This window comes from Anguilla anguilla, chromosome 13 (assembly GCF_013347855.1).
Source record: "Anguilla anguilla isolate fAngAng1 chromosome 13, fAngAng1.pri, whole genome shotgun sequence".
Lineage (NCBI taxonomy): Eukaryota > Metazoa > Chordata > Actinopteri > Anguilliformes > Anguillidae > Anguilla > Anguilla anguilla.
The window spans coordinates 25,681,140-25,703,342 of NC_049213.1; the positions used below are offsets into that span (position 1 = coordinate 25,681,140).

General features: G+C 39.2%; 1 protein-coding gene across 2 annotated transcripts in view; it reads right to left on the reverse strand.

Moving 5' to 3' along the window:
* Positions 1-14,738, reverse strand: part of rad18 (RAD18 E3 ubiquitin protein ligase) — a 43,449-nt gene extending 28,711 nt beyond the window's left edge. Inside the window, exons 1-6 of one of the 2 annotated variants that reach the window (XM_035387070.1) lie at positions 14,544-14,738; positions 13,919-13,997; positions 13,724-13,785; positions 12,713-12,783; positions 3,374-4,092; positions 2,883-2,982 (exon numbers count right to left, since the gene is read on the reverse strand). In XM_035387070.1, coding sequence (XP_035242961.1) covers positions 2,883-2,982; positions 3,374-4,092; positions 12,713-12,783; positions 13,724-13,785; positions 13,919-13,997; positions 14,544-14,594 — 1,082 coding nt within the window. In that variant the 5' untranslated portion in view covers positions 14,595-14,738. The remainder of the gene's footprint in view (positions 1-2,882; positions 2,983-3,373; positions 4,093-12,712; positions 12,784-13,723; positions 13,786-13,918; positions 13,998-14,543) is intronic. The other variant, XM_035387069.1, reaches the window with a different exon arrangement.
* Positions 14,739-22,203: the final 7,465 nt, after the last annotated feature.

Genomic DNA, 22,203 nt, shown 5'->3' on the forward strand with positions numbered 1-22,203 from the left:
CACTAAAGTACACAGGGCAGGCAGCCAAGCTCCTCCAGACTATCAGCGCTCAGATGCAGGTCAGAAGCTGGCTGAACCAGAGAAGGAAGCCATTGAGCTCAGCCCAAAACAAGAGCGATAAAGATGCACAACTGATTACTTAACTCAGGACCGGTATGCACAGACACGGGCAATTTCTCACTCAACCAAACAACAGCCAGGGCTCAGGGTCACCCCCAATAAAGCGTGTAAGGCATGAATACATCTGGCAGCAGAGTAAAGCACGTCTCCGTCCTCTCTCCCCTGATCTATCAGTAAAGACTCATAAATCACCAGTTTCCCTTTGCTCTGCCACCACGCTGAATGCAAAATCTGAATCCGAAATGATCTACATTTTCCACAGCACAGGCAGGAAGCAACAGCTCCGGGTTCCCTGCCACCCGATATTAGGCCCACATTGTTTTTCTTGTCTGAGGCTGACCCTCCCTGGAGCATTCGCAAAGATTAACTGATCACACAAGCGAAGCAAAGACAAAACAAAACAAAACAAAATTACAATCCAAGTTGTTTTTCCCCCAACCAATCTGCAAATTGTCCTTTTCTATGCTCGAGGCGCAGTCCTGAACGAGGCCGAGGGACACCAAATTATGAAATCCAACAAACACAGTCTATCCTTCAAGTTCTCTCACAAACCAAACCATTCCACAATACGGTACACTGACCAGCTGGACAAAAATTGCCCTGAGCACATTTCTCCCCTGTAGTAGCAGAGAGATGTATTAAAGTCTGCCAGCACAAATTAGCACAACTATTCTACAGAAGCAAGCAATCCATCCACATTAGCAGCAAATGACAGAAAGCAACAAAAAAAGCCAGTGTTACAGTACAGTATGCCTCCAGTCACATGCCAGAGACAGAACTAGCACTGCACACTGACACTTCATGTCAAAGGTCAGTACTAGACTTATTGTGCCCTCAAATGCACATGTTTTATACTGTGAGGGAGGAATAACAGCATTTTGTTTTTGCTAATTGTAGAATTTATTTGAGCTAATAAGAGCCTATATAAACAGCAAAGACATTAAACATATAAATAAAAAGGTAATTATGTTCTCGCTAAGTTTGGGGGAGAGCAGCAACAATTGAGCCATTTGTGATCCAGAACTGACACATTCTAACATTAAACAGTCACGCCTACACAGAAGACCACAAATTGAGCAACCTTTACAGAGGATGTGGTCAAAGTGCCAAACTTTAATCTCATCACACTAATCAAGATTGGGATCCAGTGGGCTGGCTCATCATTTTGGAAGCACTGGAACCCTTGGGGGGGGGGGGGGGGATAACTCCAAGCTAAAAAGAAAAAAGCTTCACAGAACCACAACTCTTTATTTACTGGCATATCCACAACACTTAAATTCGATATCAGACTTCTCAGAGTTGAATTCCATTTAATTTAGAAATAAGACACCTTTACACATTATGAGTTATGACCAGCAACTACTGTAAGGACATACTCCAGGACCAAACCCATGCAAAGCTAAAACAGTCCTGAGCAAAGGCAAAATCTCCCCTACTGAATGCACGTTGTGATAAATGAGAAGCAGGTTGCAGAATAACTGCAATGATTCTGGGATTTTTCCATCTGACTGGAACTTGTAGTGAATCATTTTCAGAAAATAAATCCTGTGGGAAAGAGTTTATTCGCATTTACGAAAAAACACATCAGCCATCCTCACGAGACTGAGCCACAAAAGTTAGACACGTTGTCAATCACAATCACTGCAGAACTGTTGGATGCCTCTGCTCAGGGCAAAATGCTCAGCTGTGCCCCAGAAAGGAAGAGATGCCCAAAGCTGGCTTCCTCCTACAGTTACACTAGCCCTCAACATCTGCCCCTAGTGAAATTATGGACTGTCACTGCTCCGTCCAGTAAAATGAGTAACAACTGCAGGCTCTTTCAGGGACAGGGGCTAAAACGGTCTGAAATCACATCAAAAACCAGAATTGTTTTCTTACAAGACATACAACTGAGTTGAAAACTGTCTATTTTACTGGAGTCGCTAAATTGCTACTTGGTTTCCTTTTAGCAGTCAGAGAATATGAAAAAGAGTTCTGCTTTAATGGCTTACCAGCCATGGGCAATAAAGGAAGAACACATCCAGGAACGCTTTCTTGTCTTTAACCTGTCTCTCCTTTGATTACATTCAGAACAAAGAGGGTAGCTATGAGCAGGCTACAAACAAAAATACTGGACAAAAAAAGCCTCTCATATGCAACTCGAATTGCAGCAGCAGAGGAAGAGTACTAAAAGACAAAAAATCCTGTAAGTCGGTATGTTGAGGCTGCGATTTCCTGTTTATCATAATGAGGGGCAAGCCACTGCTGAAGGCCAGAGGAATTCTTACTCTTGCCACAGCTCAGGAAGCTGTGCGTTTTCCGCCTTTGTTCAATGAGAAATACATTGTCCTGACAACACCTTTAGTCCCACGGGAAACTGTATTTGTACTTACTGCGCTTGGACAAAGCTTAAAGACCAGAGTGAGAAGAACAGTGCGAGGGCAAAACTGGGTCTCAAACTCCCGATGGTGCGACTGCACAAGAAGCAGTTTATCAGAAGGAAGGAGACTAGCATTACACTGAAGGAGGTGGGCAGTGCTAATTGACTTAGAGGCTGACACACTGACACACTATAAACTCCTCAATGTTACCGTCTCAGAGAATATGCACACGTTTAAAAAACTGTTGACACTATCGTAATTATAAATTTTGGAGAATCTTTGGGAAACTGCTGTGAAGCAGTTGTCATTTGGTAGCACAGCCCTTCCTTTGATGCATTTGGCCTGGAAGTCCTAAAATACCTGCAAAGATGAGTAAAAAGGAAAAAAACACTCCTGCCATACCTCCGCAAGCTCTCCTTTTTCTCTCCTCTCATCAGACAGCTGTCCAGGTGACTGTTCATGTGGTGCTCTAGGATGCCCACTGAGCAAACCGGACACTCCACTGGAACACAAACACATGCAGAGACTTCCCGTGAACCCTACTGGGGCACACATTCAAAGCTGCACCTCAAAATAAATAAGTAAATGAAGGGACATTCTCCAGCTGTCTATAGACAGTTTCTATTTTAATGACAGCCTGCTATTTGCAACTAGCAAAACAGAGGTACTGCCAAAACAAGCTTATTTTTAATCATAGTTCCCTTCTTAAATGCCCAGTGGAATGTCACCAATTGAAAAAAATAAATAAATAAAAATCTTGCAAATGTGGACTAATAGTAAGAACTATTCCACACTTCTGTATCCAAGAATAACTGAGACTGAAGAACCAGCTTTAATGTTTCTCTATATTCCATTCACATTTTTATAGCTGCTGGAGTAAAACCAGAATTCACCTTTCACTACGGCATTCATACTGAGGGAGGTGGAAGCAGACTCAGGGCTGGAGGTCAAACCGGATGATGACTCTGTTGCAGGTTCTGCTACCATTTCCTTTTTAGCAGTCCTGGTCCCCTGCTCAGGGATCTCAACTCTCTCCTTCTTCACAGGCCCAGTCAGTGGCACAGGGACCTCAACTCTCTCCTCCTTCACAGTCCTGGCACCCTGCCCAGGGATCTCAACTCTCTCCTTCTTCACAGGCCCAGTCAGTGGCATAGGGACCTCAACTCTCTCCTCTTTCACAGTCCTGGCACCCTGCTCAGGTACCTCAACTCTCCTGTCCTTCACAGATCTAGACACCTGTGCAGAAACCTTAACTTGTTTTTCCTTTACAGCCCTTGTCAGGCCTGAAGGTACCGCCACCGTTTCTTTGACCAGAGTCCTTGTCATTTCTGCAGGTAATGGCACTAGCTCCACTTTCACAGTTCGAATCATCTTCAATGAGTCCTGTCTCAAATTCTTATTGCTGCATGGAGGCTGTAGTCGGGGCCTTTTTGTAAGGGAGGATGAAGAGGAAGAGGAGGAAGGGGAATTCCCCTTTTTGAGAAAATTTTTCATAATGGTACATTCTACCACTGGCCGACTTGCATTTGGTGCTTTCCTTTTGACATTCGGGCGAGGCGTTTTTGGAGAAACAGACGACGAGTCCTCCAAGTTTGTTTGTGACAACTGCTGCCTGGAATAAACAGGCAAAAAGAAAGTGAAAGTCAGTAAATGAAGCACAGCACACCCTAAAATACCAAACAAAAATACTGCAACTCCCCTTCTTCTGAGTGTGTGAATTTGTAACGTCCTTTAAGTTACTAATCCACACACTGTTGGAAATGAAACAAAACCAGAGGTCCATCTGAGAGCTCAGTAAGACGCGGGCTGTAATCAGAGCTGTCTGAAGTAAACTGCTCTGGTTCAATCAGGGAGAAAGGGATTGGGTGGGGGGGGGGGATATCCACATTCCCCACCTCAGAAACAGAGTAAACAACAAAAGACTGGTAGCTCTACAGCCATTACTGAAGCACAAAATGGACTTAATGAGGTGTGCTATGTACTACTTTCCATAACAAAATGCTTTCGTTTCGTATGCACTTTAGAGCAGATGTACACGCATGGTCACTCATTTATAAAATGCATGCACAATCAGCAAAAGAGATCAAAAGGAGGTGCCGGGCTGCTGAGTGGCTCATTCTGTTAACGTGCTGTTACAGCATGTAGATGCGTGTCCCATCAGGTACACACATGCGTGGCTGTTTACAGATGCAGGTGCATCTGACATGGTAAGCTCTCCAAACCTGCTAGATGCAGAGTTTAAGTGGGCCCTCATGCCAGTTTGTGTGCGATATCTCCATTCTGGATTAGCTCCACTTTGCAAATTCAGCAAACTACTACTTCAATTGAACCTTGCCAAGAGCAGCAAAAAATCGAAACACTTTCCAAACATTAGACATTCAGGAGAAATACTGACAGCTATATTGTCAGCCATGATGCTTTGCACAAGAAGAGCAAGGAATGTGCCGTAAAGGAAAAGTTTTATTTGTGCAAAATAAAATGTCGTAGTTTGTTTACACTTTCAAATGCTAATTTTTCCTGAATGAAACTAATCCGAAACAAATTTTTTTGTCATTCGAATGTTGGCATTTTGAAATTGGTTCTGACAGCCCTAGTATCTAATCCAGACCCTTCTAACTCGGGTGACGCAGTAACATCAGTATGGTCCTGACCTACAGCTACATCAGTGTAGTCCTGACATGCAGCTACATCAGTGTAGTCATGACCTGCAGCTACATCAGTGTAGTCATGACCTACAGCTACATCAGTGTAGTCATGACCTACAGCTACATCAGTGTGATCCTGACCTGCAGCTACATCAGTGTAGTCCTGCCCTGCAGCTACATCAGTGTGATCCTGACCTGCAGCTACATCAGTGTAGTCCTGACCTACAGCTACATCAGTGTAGTCATGACCTGCAGCTACATCAGTGTAGTCATGACCTACAGCTACATCAGTGTAGTCCTGCCCTGCAGCTACATCAGTGTGATCCTGACCTGCAGCTACATCAGTGTAGTCCTGACCTACAGCTACATCAGTGTAGTCCTGCCCTGCAGCTACATCAGTGTAGTCCTGACTTACAGCTACATCAGTGTAATCCTGATCTGCAGCTACATCAGTGCAGTCCTGACTTACAGCTACATCAGTGTAGTCCTGATCTGCAGCTACATCAGTGTAATCCTGATCTGCAGCTACATCAGTGTAGTCCTGCCCTGCAGCTACATCAGTGTAATCCTGACCTGCAGTTATATCAGAGTAGTCCTGATCTGCAGAACTACACTGTTGTAACTGAATGGTTGATTTGGGAGGGATGTGAATTACCTACCTGATTACATGCTTGATTATCAAACATTTTAAGCCAGTTATTTTGAATTACGTTTATTAACAAGCCTTTTATTTATGCATCATCAACACTGGGCTCATAAAGGACACACACATGCACTCACTCAAATGCATGCACATGGTAAACTACACAAGCAGATACGTTTACCTAAATGCAAATTCACTAATTCTTAATGCACGTACATAAACAATCACCTATATACACAGCTCACTCACTCAGTCCCTACCATAAAAGTGCGCGCACACACAACACACACACACACACACACACACACAACTCAGTTTCCATGATGTACAGCACTATCGGTCAGGTTTTATTACCTGTGAAATTTAAAGAGTGGACAATATGAAATCACGTCCTCTGGAATGAAGTGAAAAAACATTTAGGAGATGGACATTCATCAGCCCCCCATGCAGATTATGGAGGAAATGCACAAAAACATTGGGCCTGCACACACACCACAATCTCATCCAGCAGCCAGGTCCTCAGGGACAGAGGGAAGACGGTGGCAAGAGGCAGCCCCCCCCCCACCCCCTCCCCCAAAAAAACATACACAACAAAGGATAAACATGCACATTTTCAGGAGGTCAGGGTGTACACGAGACATAATTAGAAAGCCTTTTATCTTGGAGCAGAGGAAACGGGCCATTCACAGCACTCATACTGGACACATCCACTTGTTTTCCAGTCTCATGGCTGGAAGAGGAAGTCGTGAGAAAATAAGCAGATCAAAATGAACAGAAAACTGGACATATATTCAGCAAAGTAAACAAAGCAAATGCAAAACAAGAAATCATCCCTTTATGTACAGCGCAGTTCACAAGATCAAATGTTTGCTAGTCAAACTCCAGGGGCTTCATGTAAATGCTAATGCAGCCCTTGCAGGGAACAGTTAAGCAAGAGGAATCACAGCCAGGGATCCTTCCACATCCTAGCTGGCCTAGGCTAAGCAGCGGCTCCTTGACTTTCTCAGGATCAGACTGACAAACAGAACATGTAACCGATAAAATCACTCACCACCCCACCCTCAGGGTGCCAACACTTAATATTACGTTCTCCAAAGGTCCAACGCTGGCAAGCTGAACTTTTGGGAGGAATGGCTTGAAAATGACTGTTTATCTGCTTCAGAATGACATCAATGCCCTTATTCGCTTCAAAATGACATCACTGTAATTAATCACTTGCGTTCCAGTCTGTCATAAGTACCTAATAAATCATACCATTGGAACTTTGTGCAAATGTTATTTTTGGTGCTAATGGACAAAGAACGCACATTATAAGAGACATAGGTTCACTCGGAACACTTCCTGCTGCCATTATATCAATTATTACTATTTCAAAATACGAAAGCTGACAGGAAAAAGAAAGCACTGTATCCTCTCTGCCACTGAGGAATCAGCTGTAGATCAGTATCATTCTCAAAGAACAATTTCATGGTGCCGGCTGCCCTTTTCAACAGAACTACAATTCCCACTCCTCATCAAGATCTCATATTTATTTGCACAACCACAACAGTCACAAACCAGAAAAAGACTGCGGATCTTTTATATCTTTTATCAAGTTTCCCATGCCCATATCTGAAAGGGAAATTCCACCACAAAACGCCTTTCAGCTCATTTAACAGATCAAGGCATAACTGATTAAGCCTCTCCCAGTGGCTGGCCAAAGCAATCTCTGCACAGAAATAGCTTCGGTGACAGGAGCAATGTTGGTAGAGGTATACATCATAATGACATACACTTAGGGCTGGGTGATATGCCGCAATGATAATTAGAGGTTAGGTCAGAATAGGGTTCACTGTGTGAACTAAACTGTGTTCTTGGCTAGAAATAGCTGTACAAAATAAGTATTGTATGTTATTGAACCTGTGTTTTGTAGTTGTCCATGACCATGAAATGCACTTTTGTACGTCCCTTTGGATAAAAGCGTCTGCCAAATAAATCTAATGTAATGTGGTGTATTGCCTTTCCTTTGTTGGTTTTCACTTTAATCATACCTGATGTGGCATCAGGTATGATTTTCCGGGGGAAAAAAACATCATCGCTATTTTCTGTTGGGTGTTGATTAGACAGCCAATTAGCAGCAAAGCCTCGCAGCTTCCACCTGATTGTCAAAAAGGCATCACATGATCACATGGAAGCTGCACGACCCTGCTGACAATTGGTTGTTTTATCAATACCCAATACACAACAGTGGCGACGTTTTCCCCGAAGGCATTTCACATGGCCTCTGAAGTTTGGATGTTTGCTGTCACATCAGATATGATTATAGTGATTTAGACAGGGAGGGACCGTAATGTGTTTTTAGTCATATTTTCTTGTATCCAATTAGATATGTGATTGGAGATTAGAGCTGTAACTTTTAATTATGTATAATGATTTCTTTGTGTAAAAATGTACTATTATTTATTCTGTGAGATAATTGGATTTTGTGTGGAAATGGCGGAGTCTAGCTAATGTACAGTATATAAGCAGGTCATTTGCTGTTAGTAGAGCGGCTGGCAGTAGGTGGGCATGAGTCAGGTATAATTCACATGCTGATTTTTTTGTTTTGTTTTGTGTATATATAAATGTTTGTGTATAAGTTGGGGGGGCACTTTTGTAAATAAAACACCCCACTTGGGTTGCACAAGTTCTAGTCTCATCTCCCAGTTCAAAAATCTGCCGACTCGACCATCCTTGTAATAATACCAAAACCTGTATTACCTGCCTAATTGAATTTATTGATATAACTTTTCAACATATTTTCATCACTGCAGGCTTCTTCCCATTTTGATAGCTCTGTCTAGTTGCACCACCCATGATAAATTACCATCCAAAATGACTCCAAGCAACTGTTTGGTTGACTTGAGCGATGGCTATATTGTATCTTATTTTATAATTCACTGAACTTAAGCATGAATGTGAACAGAAGTGAACATCATAAACATAGTTTTAGTGGCCAGGTTGCTAGAGACATTAGCCTCTGTCAAATTACAGCATCCATCCATCCCCCCAATAAAAGACTGCCATTGTCTGATGCCAACCCAGAGAATGTAATCTGCCACGTTGTAGTCCATAGCGACGCAGGTACCTGAAGCATGCACAGTTTGGGGCTATATCTCAGCACTCACTAGAGGTAGAGAGTTGGCTGAGAGTTCATTTTTATCAGGACAGGTAGCCTTTTACAAAAAATAAAAAATAAAGAAATTTTAAAAAACCAAGGGAGACATTTCACTTTAACATTACCCATTAAGAGCTAAAATGCAAAACCGCACCCTGATCAAGCACTCAGACTCCAACACGATTTATGAACGCGGGCCCTGACATAGCTTTGGCCTGACGAATGCCCTAGACAATCTGAACTCCCGAGGCATCTCAGTCTAATTTCCTAGTAGATTTACCATTCAGCCTTTAGGAGCCAGAGCTGACCCAAATTATATATTGTTGGGAAAGCCAACATATAGATTGCATAAGATCAGTAATCCTAGAGTCAGGGCAACCCTGTCTCCAGTCCCACACAAGGATGGGAGGCACTCCGCACTATGCAAAGATTTTAGTAGTTATTCGCCCAGTTTAGCAAAAAAAAAGACAGAAAGGCGCATTTGCGGGTCACACAGTCACATGGTCACATGGTATGGGTGTTCAGTTCATCATCGTCATAACTAATGTGCAGGAAATTAAACCAGAGGGCAACAAAAGTTGCTCCAGTTCAGTCTCTCAATGACCGTCTACAACATCTCTATGACAAGCTCGGCAAACACGGTGCAGCTATAGACATCCGAACTGCCATGATATATACACAGTTTAGATCATGATCATTTCAATGATACAGACAGAGCAGTATACTACCAGAGATTTTGGTAAAGCTTTACAGGACAAAAACGTAACATGTATTGTGTTTGGAAAAAAAAAAAAAAAAAACAGTTATCAGGAGTATGTTCTACCCTGTCGTTGATGTGGGCCAGGAATAGTGCCTCTATATAATACCATGTGCCTCTACACAAGTGTGCTTTGTTAGCCTACAATTTCAATATGCGTCTGGGAAAGCAATGACAATTATTCCTAAAGGTTAAGAATTCTTAGCTTTAACTGATTTATAAGGCAAGCAGAAAGCAAAGACTCATTTTTACTGAGCTGAAAGCCCAATTTTATTGCTCAAGGAAATCCAGAACTTAGAAGTGATTGAGGTAAAGTTTAAAAGGGTTCAGAATTTGGTCACCAGAGGGCAAACCAAAAATATTATTAACAATGGGCCTCCTTCATGAAGCATGCGGTTGATCAAATCTGATCATTTACTGGGTTTACAAACATTTTTTTTTTCTTTTCTTAATCTGAATTTGGTAAGATCAAAATCTATGTGTGTTTGGGAACATGCTTAAAGGCATATGCATAAGATGTTTATATTTAGAATGCATTATTATTCATGCAAAGCAAAATTTTAAGTAGTGACAGATCTCATGTTAACAAGTGTATCAATTACTATATTAATATAATAATATATTAACATAAAATATGCTATTGATTTTAACTACATTGATTTCAATTACATTAAATAATTATCTGAATAACCTCAAATTTTCACTAGCTTTTAAATTCCAGTTTATCAGTTTTTTAGTTTTAGAGCTGGATTGGTATTTTTAGTTTTGTTTTTTGTTTTGATAAAAGTGATTTATGATGATTGATAATGATCTATAAAGACCCACAAAAGTGCAGCCAAACCCAACACTTGGCCACAGAGTATTTGTGGCTTTTGGATCGCTTGGCTAATCATGCCTTGGGGAGAAAACGTGTCTTTAGGGACCACGCATATGAAACACAGATACGTCCATGGAGAACGATGAATGGCTGATGGAGGCATGGCTTTAATGGGATCACCAGGATGTTTCCTTATGCAAATCAACATGAACAGGCACATGCACTGTTCTGGGTTCAAACAACATGTTTCTTGTGATCTCATAGCGAAAACTGTTGTTTCTAAAGTTAATTCTCGCATCAGGTTTCTGTACAGACAATGCAATTGTTTTGACCTGAAGTTAAGAAAGCTAATTTGCTCTGCGTTGATTAGCTGTCAATTTATTGTGCTCCTGCCTGGTTCAATGGCGTCAGTGCGCATTATAAAAAGAAACTGCAGGTGGCTCAAAACAAAACTGTATGATTTATTTTAAATTGTGGCCCGCGTACACATATCGGTAGGGAGGAGCTTTCCAGTCTAGGTTACCTGTCAGTTAAAGACCGTGTCAAATTCCTAAGTCAAAATCATGTTTTCAAAATCACTCAAGGCACAGATGCTCCTTATCTCTCCAATAATTTTGTTAGATTATCTTCCGTTCATAGTTACTTCACTAGGCATAGTCTATTCAATTATGTTGTTCCCAAGATTAAAGGCATCACATCAACCACGTTTTATTTTACTGGAATCCGAGATTAGAATGCTCTTCCTGACCCAATCAAAACGGCCAGTTCTCTGAATGTATTTAAATATTGTTTAAAGCACTTTCTCCTTGCCCAGTGATCCTTGTCGACTGTTTTTGTTGATGCTCTGTGTGTGTGCGCGTGCACACTTTGTACTGTAGCCATTTTTAAATGTAGAGATCCAGATTTGTATATTTGTTGTATATTTAGTTATGTCAATAGTCCAGTCTAGGACCCCACTGAAAATGAGCCAGCTATTGCTGGCTTAATGGGTAATCCTTGCACTCAATACTTTACAAATTGTTTCTCATTTTAACATCTCACTTTTTAAAATAGTCCTCCTTGTGTTGTTTTAAGTAAGTGTATTTGCTCTATCTTGTAATTTTTATATGATGAGTGCAAATAAATCAAATCGAATCAAATCAAATTCAAACAAATGGCATTGGTCCTTTGATATACCTTGGATATGCTCAAAATCTAATTTCTGCACGTTCTGCATGTTTCATGAATCCCAAGTTGGTTTTTCACAGGAACCTTTAAGAACAAAAGTTTTGTGAATGAGGCCCATTGTCCTGAAAAACAACGATGTCCTTTTTCACTTTTAAACTTTAACATTCGTTTTCGCTTCCTGGATTCGCACTCATGATGATGACGACATGACCCAATGCAACCCAACCCTTTGCAATGCATTTACCTTGTCCGCTGCATTTATGAGCCAGTGCTTTGCAAAGTGCAGTAATAAAAATGACAGGCACTGCGGTAATATAATACTGCATTAGCTTGCTGCACAAGGGCAGGGTAGCTCCGATTCCTAGAAAAATCCCATGTCCTCAGAAACATCATGTACAAGGATGCGCTGTATTTAGACAACATCCATAAATCTTCAGCCTCTCCCAATGTTTCCAGGTATCAACAGCGCAAAACTAACGGACTACCTTTTCCACTTCAGCATCATATTTTCTTCCTTCAGTCAGGTAAACCTTGCTTAAGAGTGGCACACAGCCATGGGGCCACAAGGCCTGTGATCCAAACTGTAACTACAGGCATCACATGAATCTCCAGAAAGGCAAGAATTCATTTCAAAATCTTAACAATTGCTCATAACTTTACCACATCCAATAAAATAAACCTGCATAGTACTTGATCCCCCCCATCCACTTCAATTAATGTTAAAGGTCTGTTTTAACCATTTAAAAAATAGATAAGTGGCTATCTCAGTTTTGTTATTTTACCATGTAAATCTATTTGCAGCCTGAACCTTTTACTACATGAACTAGACGCACCAAGCAGAAACACATGAGTCTGCAAGAGCAGCACTCAGCCGGCTATGGTAAGTACACACCAGTTAAAGGCACACAATTACCTCATTTACACATACTAGGTTCGTTCACTCACACACTTTTCCAGCGTTAACATTTTCACACAGATACCACCTTTCAAACACATGATATTATTGGTGCCGTTTTATTTTTCTTTGATCTTAAATCAGGATGTAGGTTTGCATGCAATTACTATACCTTGCTTCCTGGAAGCTCTCGACGAGATCATCCAGGATCCTATTGTTTCTTAGGTCCAGTTCAGTCATTGCCTGAAATAACATAGAGAGAGGTGTGCCACATTTCCTGCTGTTCCGGTTGAAGCTTCCACCATTAAAAATTAGGCATATGGTTCATCACTACAGTTCTACAGATGAATCTCTCCTAAGTGTAAACTCCTTAGGAAAAACATTAGAAATTATTATTATTATAATAATAATAATAATAATAATAATAATGAAATTTGAAAATAAGGTTCACACCAAATGGACAAAATATTCTGGCTCATGAACTAAAGGATAATTGATGCAGTTGAATGAGCGCGTTGTAGTTCAGGGTATTTTCGCATGCCAATAAGTAACAAATGTGCTGAAATACAAAATATCGAGAGAAACACATGCATGTGAGGATGGGAATCTAATTAGCTCTTATAAGGAACCTCAGAAAAACAACATCAGATTAACCTAGAGAGATAAACTACATAATTTTTCACAAACTGGCATGAGGGAGGCGTGGGGGGGATTTTTGTTCTTGGTATTGAGATTTGCATGACTGCATTTTGTACCAGTTTCGCTAAGGCCAAATATGATTCCATGTGCTGATGGTTAAGAAATAATGGCTATGCAAATCAACATAGGCATGATGCAACAAATAACTGTGATATATGATACTGTAACAAATCTTATTAAGTCAGAAACATAAGAAATTCATGCAGTGCAACCACAAGCACACTGAATTTGAGAGACACTTGGAAACATTCTGGCCTATAGTGTTACAGTTATTCTGCTAATGTATCCTGTGCAGTTTACCATGTGGCCTTGAATGTGACTTTGAACAACAGCATAGACAAAATGCATAATTTTAATGCTTTGAGTCTGTTCAATATAATTTTTTCACAAACCAAGAGGGTGGCTTATATCAGAATACTACAAAGCATATTATTTAAGGACACAAAATGAAAGATAACTTGCAGAAAATGTACAATGTACTTACTCGATTACAGACTGGACACTGCAGTTTATATGAAAGAAACTTCCTTATGCAGAAGGAACAAACTAGAAACACAAAGATGCTGATTATTATGAATCATTGAAAATATTAGAACATAGAAATCTTTCCACGTACTCAGTAAGTTTAGGCAAACAAAACAAGTAAATAATTTAAATGAAAGAATAGCTAGCCACTTACAATTGTGAGAGCATTCAGTCATCATGGAAATGTTGAGGTAATCAAAGCATATGGGACATCGCAGAAGAGAATCTAGGTTCTACAGAGGAAGAAATGATTCGAGTCCGACAGTCAGCTGGCTAACGTTAGATGCAAATGATTTTAAGTTTGAAAACGCAATATATATACCAGCAAACCAGTTAAATGTTTAAGTATACTGGCTAACTTAGCTACCTAGCTAGTTATCAGACAACATTTGTATATAGATATCTTGTAAGTTACGTTAACTATCTTGCGGTCAGACAACTGTGTCAAAACAACTTAACATAACTATGTACAAAATAGCTTAGCTAATAGCTAACTCTTGTTAAAACGTTACGTTACGTTAAAAACTTCCATTTTTATTTTGTTACCAATGGCAATGTCATCTGAACTACGGGGACAGTTATCAGCCGTACAAAACACTACAACATGTGCTAGCGGGCTAAATATAACTTAGTCAAGTGAAAATAAAATAAGCCTGCCTAACACCCTAAATAAATGTGACTGTATTGCTTGACTGGGAGGCTAGTGTTTTGCAACTATACACCAGCAGCAGTTAGCTCACGTTAGTTAGTTACCCAAACTAGGTAAAGCTTGCACTTACTTTAAAGGACACAAGATGTGGTGGAAACTCTGGTTCCGTTAACACTGACATTTTAGAATTGCATATAATATTTCATGCAACACTACTTTCGTTGGAGTATTTTTATCAAACGCTAGCTACCTATTTTTGCTAACGTGAGGACACACAGCTTTTAATCAGAGCCGCGCACACTAAAGCTTCCGCTTAGACTGGACCGGTTCCTGTATCAGCGCTCACGTGGAAAGGTCGTGACTATTTTAGCCAATGAACTGTATGAACTGTATAAGAACTTATAAAATTCTGTGGGTTTACCGTATAGCCGGTATGTGTCTTTTAGTCTAGTCTTCTTGGATGTTAGAAATTGCCCGTCAGCAATGTAAATGGAGGGAGAACGTTGCTGAATGGAACAAGTAACAAAATGTGGAATAGCAGTGTGGGGCCCGTTTGAAATATGAGTCTGGCTATGAAATAGTTCCTAAACCGTGGGTCAGCGCGTGAGGGGGATTGGGTTTGATACTATGTTTCAGACCACGAAATACCTACTATCAAAAAACGGTGCACAGTGTGCACATCTGGCTTTACATGAAAACAAAATATAAATTCAAATTCATTCATATTATCCATGTATGTATATCCATATGTAATTTGTTATTTTAATATTACAGTATCTCTGATTGACCACATGAACATAAAATACCCTATTATCAGGGTTAGTGCAGATTCTATAAAACATGCCCATCACATCATTCTATATAATCTTCTTGCAGGAAATGCATTTAGAATGAATTAATTTAGTACTTTTCCCCTACTGATGTTGAGGCAAAGCCTACATAACAAATATGAACTGAATGTGAGCAGTTTGTGAGAAATGGTGGCAAGTACATGGTCATCCCATCCACTGATCATACCATCATCAGATACATGCATCAACATCATTGCAGTCATGCTACTTTGACAAAACTTGTCATATGCAGTTGACACAATGCAATGCATCAAGTTTAATGTAAATGCTTTATGACAATATAAACAAATTTGTGTTTTTTGTGTTCAAATAAGTGTTTGTTTCTCACCATCGTTCCCCTACACATGCAGTAAAAGCTTATATTTCACTCATCAGAAAGTTCCATTTTGAGGAGAGGCAATTTTGTAGAGGTTGGCTACTGTTCAAAGTTTGTCACTTCTTGCATTATGTTTGCATTTTTTTTTTTTTTTTTTTTTTTAATAAAAAGGAAAACCATAATGGAAATGCTCCTGGGGTTAGCGGGGGTCATTAGCACAAAGGTATTCATCCCAGTTAATTGTCTGCATAGTGCCAGCATGAAAGACCACGATTGCTCAAAGCAAGGCAATTTGTTTGCCTGCTTCCTTTTAAGCGTTCTTCAAATTCTTTGACAGCTCTGATCTCCCAGTGTTTGATTCTTCTGAAAACTAATCCATAGCAGCTAATTTTGTTGACATTTTTCAGAAAAGCACCCTACTGGGGGAAAATGGAAGGTTTTATTTGGCAAGCAAATACATTGTGAAGCTGATTCATGGCTGTAGACCATCTAAAAATGATGTGCCATGCTGTGATAACAGTGGTAAGCGAAACGGTTGCTCACTGTGTTCGGCCCATCACGTGGTACTAGAAAATAAATAAATGTCAAACAGAATTTAGTTCTTTCGTATGCATTGGATGCACACCAGTGTTCAGCACTCTGAATACTGAGCACAAGCGTTATTGCATGATAAAACCCCATGCTTAACCTACATAAATTTTTTAAAATGTGATTTCAGAATTATTATTGAAAATTACAATCATAAATGAAGTAGTTGAATTTGTTGATAGGTTAGTTGAACAGTAACCTGGTAAAAATCAACCATTAAGTAAAAACAAACTCTATAAATAAAAATTGTTAAATAGAATAATGAAATGAAATCATAAATTCATCATTCGCTGTAGACTCACTACTTACAATTTACAAAACAGAAGACATTAAACCAGATGTTAATTTGAAATGGCCAATAAAAGAAACGAGACCAATAAGCCAGACCTTGCCAGAGTATTACCCTCTTCCAGTTTCAGTGCAACAGGAACAAAAGAAAAGAAGCTTGAAAATGCAGATGTTGTGAACATGAAACCAAGGAAACATCACCCAAGATAAAAAGAGGAAAACCATTTTCCTACAAGGCTCCAAAACCAATTTAAAATTTTTTCCTGCATCATAAATATTTTATCTAGCAGGAATTGAGGATGCTTGCCCTGATTGGGTAATGCTGGGTAAGGTTTCGAAGGGGGTCAAGTTCATTTATGACAAGGACTGACTTACCTGAAAACAGGGCTGAGCACTGTTTAAAATCTACAAATGAACAGGTTATTTATAGTGCATAGACATGTTTTCTTTACATTTGGCCATAGTTACAAAGGTGTATTTTTCAGCTGGTTATGTGACCAAGTAATCACTGTCATCAATTTTCTTAGACTAAATAACTGAGAGCTAAGTAGAGTTGCGCTGGGGAATAATCTAGGGAAACCAAGTTGGTGCTGGAAGTGGTTTTTCTCGGCTAGTAGAAAAGTCAGAGTTCATCTGGTCTATTCACTTATAGCTGATTGACTGCACAATCCCCGACATCCATTACCCAAAGAGAATCCAGTTCTCACAGTTTCTTGGTTAAACAATGTACAAATAAAAGTAATACGCCTAGGATCATTATGACACTGTTTACTGGTGGAGGTTCCAAGCAGCTTAATGCTTTAATTCACTTAACCATAACTAAGTTTTTTTAATTACTGCGACTGAAAATGCTGTCTTGATATCCCTGTTAATATTTTCACGTTTCTAGCTTTCTAGCTACAATAAAATCTAAGAGTATGCGTGTGAAGCTGTGTGACTAATACAGTAGTACAAACATATATTACTAATAGTTTATATGTGACCCTCCACTCTCAATAAGATGCAATAGTTCTTTGGTGTGGTATGTGAATTGGTTGTCAATTACGATCTAGAAAATAGTTGGAGAAAAAAGTTTTTCAAATTATTTTTCAAGGGTACCACCTGAAAAATCTGTATCAAATTAGTTATCTACAGTATGTCCTGTCCTCTAGAGAGTGAAAACTTCACCCTTGTTCTATATAAAAAAGAAAGCTTTTTTCTACAAGGGAGCACTTACAAATAATATTTTACACCACTTTTAATGGCCAAGTCACTTTCTTTCAAAGATAATGAGAAATTCATCACATTTTTATTTTAATTAAATCCCATACGAATTTTCAGTATGCTGTACTGCTGCAGATATGCTGTAGAGTGCTTTTAAAAAATTATCATTCATTTAAAAATGAAAGAAAACTCATTTGATTTAGCAGGGGAAGGGATGCTTTCATTGCCGTCTTTGTGATAGATATTAATAAAAGGTTTTAATTCAGTCCCTTTTTGAGTAAAAAAAAATGGCGTTGCTCCCTTAGGGCAGAAAGACGGGCATTACATTAAATCAGCCTTTAAATGTTCTGATTTTCTCTGACAAAGTGTAATAAGGAATAGCCAAAGAAGCAATCTTTAATGGAAAGAAATGCTGTATTTTCTCATAGAACCTACTTTTTTTGAAGTAAATGCTTTTTAAATGTACCACACACATAAGGATATACAGTAATATACCAGATATAAATAAATTTCAAAGCACATACTCTAGACAGATGTGCATGTGGAGGTTTTTGTCTTGAGAATCCGGGCTTTCCTTAATTGGTTAAATTATAATATAAAGGCTGAAATAAGTCAGAGCTGTCACTGAGCACATAGGGTCATAAAAAAGGCGCCAAATACAGGCACAAAGCCAGTTCTCTCATTTCCGTCTGGTTCTGTCTGTACTCAATCAGTTATGCGAGTGAAATGTTTTTAAGTGGGCTGCAATATTTCACCTTAAGTGATCTGTATCATTCTCCAGCAGCCCTCACTAGTTTCACACCACGGGTACATTAACCCTGACACTGTGGCTGCCCCAGGCAGTCAGAGGACACCCCAAAACTTAATCACCCAGAATTCAGGAGCAAGTCACTTTCAATGAATTACCTTAATAATAGGCCTACGTCTTTCTGGTTTACTTTCCCATGCCAAATAGTTGATGATATATTGGATGCCAGGATCTAAGGGGACTGATAACACCAATATAAATTTTCAGTCAATGAGCTTGTTTGTTAATATGTTGGGAATACAAGGCTTGTTTTAGATTCTCTCAGTCGAAAGTCATATTTCCATTCTTATGAAGTTGTTAGGAATTCTGAACGGGTCAACCTCTATATTTCTGGTGTATTGCTCATTTCTTCTTTTTTGTTTTTCTGGCATTCACTAAACAGCATTACTCCCTTTAACCTATATTTCACACTCTTATTGGTTATATGGTGCTCTACAGTGTTAATGTGTTTAACATGTTTTCTGTTGTCCATGGGAACATTTTTGGCATACTGCATATCAGGAATGGCTCACAGCACTTACCCAAATTTGACGAATTCCTTCACATGGACTGTAATTGTGTGTGAATGGTTTCCCATAGAACATAATAAAACATTCTGTGCTAAATCAACCATTACAGAGTTCATATGGGTACACTGTTGCCAGATTGGACTCATATAAACTGTTAGATCTGAATGAACTCCAGACATACTGTGTGCTAGCTCCCTAGGCACAGTGGACACACCCAGCCATTCCCATAAGTTCTATTCTCATAAGTTCTTAAAATGTTTCTCATGGATTACTTTTTAATGTATTTTACCATCTAATTAGATACATCTATTGGTCACAGTGCCACGATTTCTTTGAATTAGGCCTATATTTTTGTGCATGAAATGTTTCTGGAGAAGTGTGTCTTTTTTTTCTTTAATTGTTTTTCTAATTTGATTTTTTGAAATCTTTACTTCAAATTGGGAAGACATAGGCTATATATGTATGCATAAATGTATTACTTGCAACATACTGTACTCTCTGAATTCAGGAGTGTGTGACAAGCATATAGACAAGCATGTACTCTCATCTAAAGCCTGTGTTGCCAACAGCTACTCTTTTCTTCTAAAAGCATATTTAGATTAATTTTTATCAAATTCCACAAATTCATCTCATTTGATTATGAATCAAAGTAAAGTCAGACTTGATATTTGTGTCATAGGCCTATGCCTAACTGTAATTCAGTGTCACCAGACATTCAGCTTGAAAGACTTGTTGAGGTCTGCTACCTCTGCTTTTGGTCTCTGATCCAGTTCCAGGACTCTATGCTAATCAGATTGGCCTGGCTGTTGAGGTGCACACAACTTCCTGTGTTTGATATAACGATAAACTGAAATTGCCACTGAGAATAGACCAGTGCGGTAATGATGCTCGAAGGTCATCCCCAAACCAGCAACATTACCAATGATTTGGCAGAAATTTGTTCACTTAGCTGTAGGTTGGAGTCTCGTACCCAGAGCAACTGACATGGCAAATGCAGAATGATACATAAATAACTATCACAGGAGCGAAAAAGGATAACAATATCAGGCATGTCATGTAGATATCAAGTAACCAGAACCAATGCAAATGAATGTATAAGCGAGATTAGGGACACAGCACTGCTTACAGAGATACAGTAAAGGATTCTATTTTGAGGTCGCAAAAAGGCCTCGGTGATACTGAGGCTGCTGTCACAAAGGCGGATTTATCTTTTGCAGGTGCAAACAGGCATAAGGACGTTTGCATCTGGGTTGGTATTTTTACCGTGTTTGTTTAGTACTTATCCTACTGAGGCATTAAACATAAAATTGTTAGTCAGGGCAGAGCCTGCTCTACATAAATAAAGAGTGGGAAACAAGAATGGCCTTCATTTAAAAAGGAACATGGAAAGCATTTGAATTGGCCCATGCAGTCACCTGTGCCACAACTAAAACTTACAACAAACATTAACATTGCCTTAATCCACCCCAACTTGTGCGGCTCATTAAAATAAAATAAAAAACTGATTAGGACACACATCTTTTGCCTCTGCACCGGTACTTGCCCTTGCATTTGCTACAACTACTGTTGTGTCCTTAAAATAGAGCCCAATGTCAAACATTACACTAGGTTGTTTCTGGAAAATTGTCTTTGACCTGACATAATTCAGGACAATACATCTATAAAATACAATACAGCATTGTAGAGCAATCCACACTTGATATTTAATTTAACTTAAAGAACAGAAGCTCAAAGGTATAAAAAAATTTTTTTTCATTGTATCCTTATTCATAACTACCAAAAGTACCACACTATTATTATCCAGTATAAATGTATTTTATTCAAGAGGACTCATACATGTCAGACTCAATCATTTTGCTTCAGGGTTATTTATTTAATTATGTTATCTGATTGAATATCTGAGGTCAGAAGTAATATATCAACCACCCAAACAGAGGTCATGCAGTGTTCTGGTCCGGGAGTCACCATGCTAACAAAAAAGTGACACTGGACTATAAAAAAGAACGTCCTCAGAACCTTTTTCATTGGTTCCCTGATTTTCTTTCTCTTCAGCATTATTTCAAAATGTTGTTGTTTATAGTAGCTCAATCACATATGTTTTTTTATCACCACCAAATCTATTTATAATAAACTGCTTTTGATGTTGCTTATCACTGCACGGTGAAGCTAACTTTTCTCAGGACCACACATGTACATCCAGTGCAACAATGCACACAGTGCCCCTTTCTTTCTTTCACACAGACACACACACACACACACACACACAGTTATTATGGCCTTGGTGTTCCTCCATATTGTTGTGCCCTGAATGCTTGAGAAGGCTCAGTCCATGCATGAACAGCCGGTCGAGTCTGTGGAGCCAATCATAATCCTATTTCCTTCAGACCTGAGGATGAGTTCAGAAATGTGGCAAGAATGCACGATTAGAGAACACTCAGTCAAGCAGCTCTTATATACTCACAGCAGATACACATCACCATGGAGGTTACTGTTAATCAGAAAAATTGTCAAACTACCTGAACTAGTTTCCTAGGAGAAAGTAAGAATTTTTCTATCATTTGCTTCAATTTGAGTTAATGATTTAATATTACACACAGTTTATCTTAAATGTATTATTACTTAATGACTTTTCATTGTGTCAAAAAGCATGAATGTTCCACAATTTCTTCATTGTTTTCATTGCCATGATATCACCACCTGAAGTTTGGAGAAAGACTGCAGACTCTCAAGGTTTTTTAGCACAGTTGAATGAATGCTGTCATTAGCTAGTGTTTGTTGTGTGAGCTAAACATTCTGCTGAGATGACGCAATGCCAATCATACCATGCTGCTGCCGACATGTTTTTCTTGCCTTTCTCTCACTCAGGTCAAATGACACAGACTAAACAAATCAACAGGTTGAACATCCTGTGATCTAAATACACCAATGGATGGTTTGTATTGAGATACAGTCAAGGAGATGTGTCTGTAGTTTAAGCACAAAAAGTGAGTATCCAGACTGTACATAGTTGAATGACAGAGTCTGACATGAACAGTATGCCCTAGGGTATGGCATGGTGAAGCATGTCCTAATGCTTACTGTAAATCTCCCCATATCTGACTTATGAGGTTACAGTCCAGTTAAACATTTGATAAACACAGTATCCCTCTAAAACAAGACTTAACTTAAGTCAGAGACTAAACTGTTTAAAGGTTTTAATGTACTACTGTAAATCTAAGCAGAGTAGT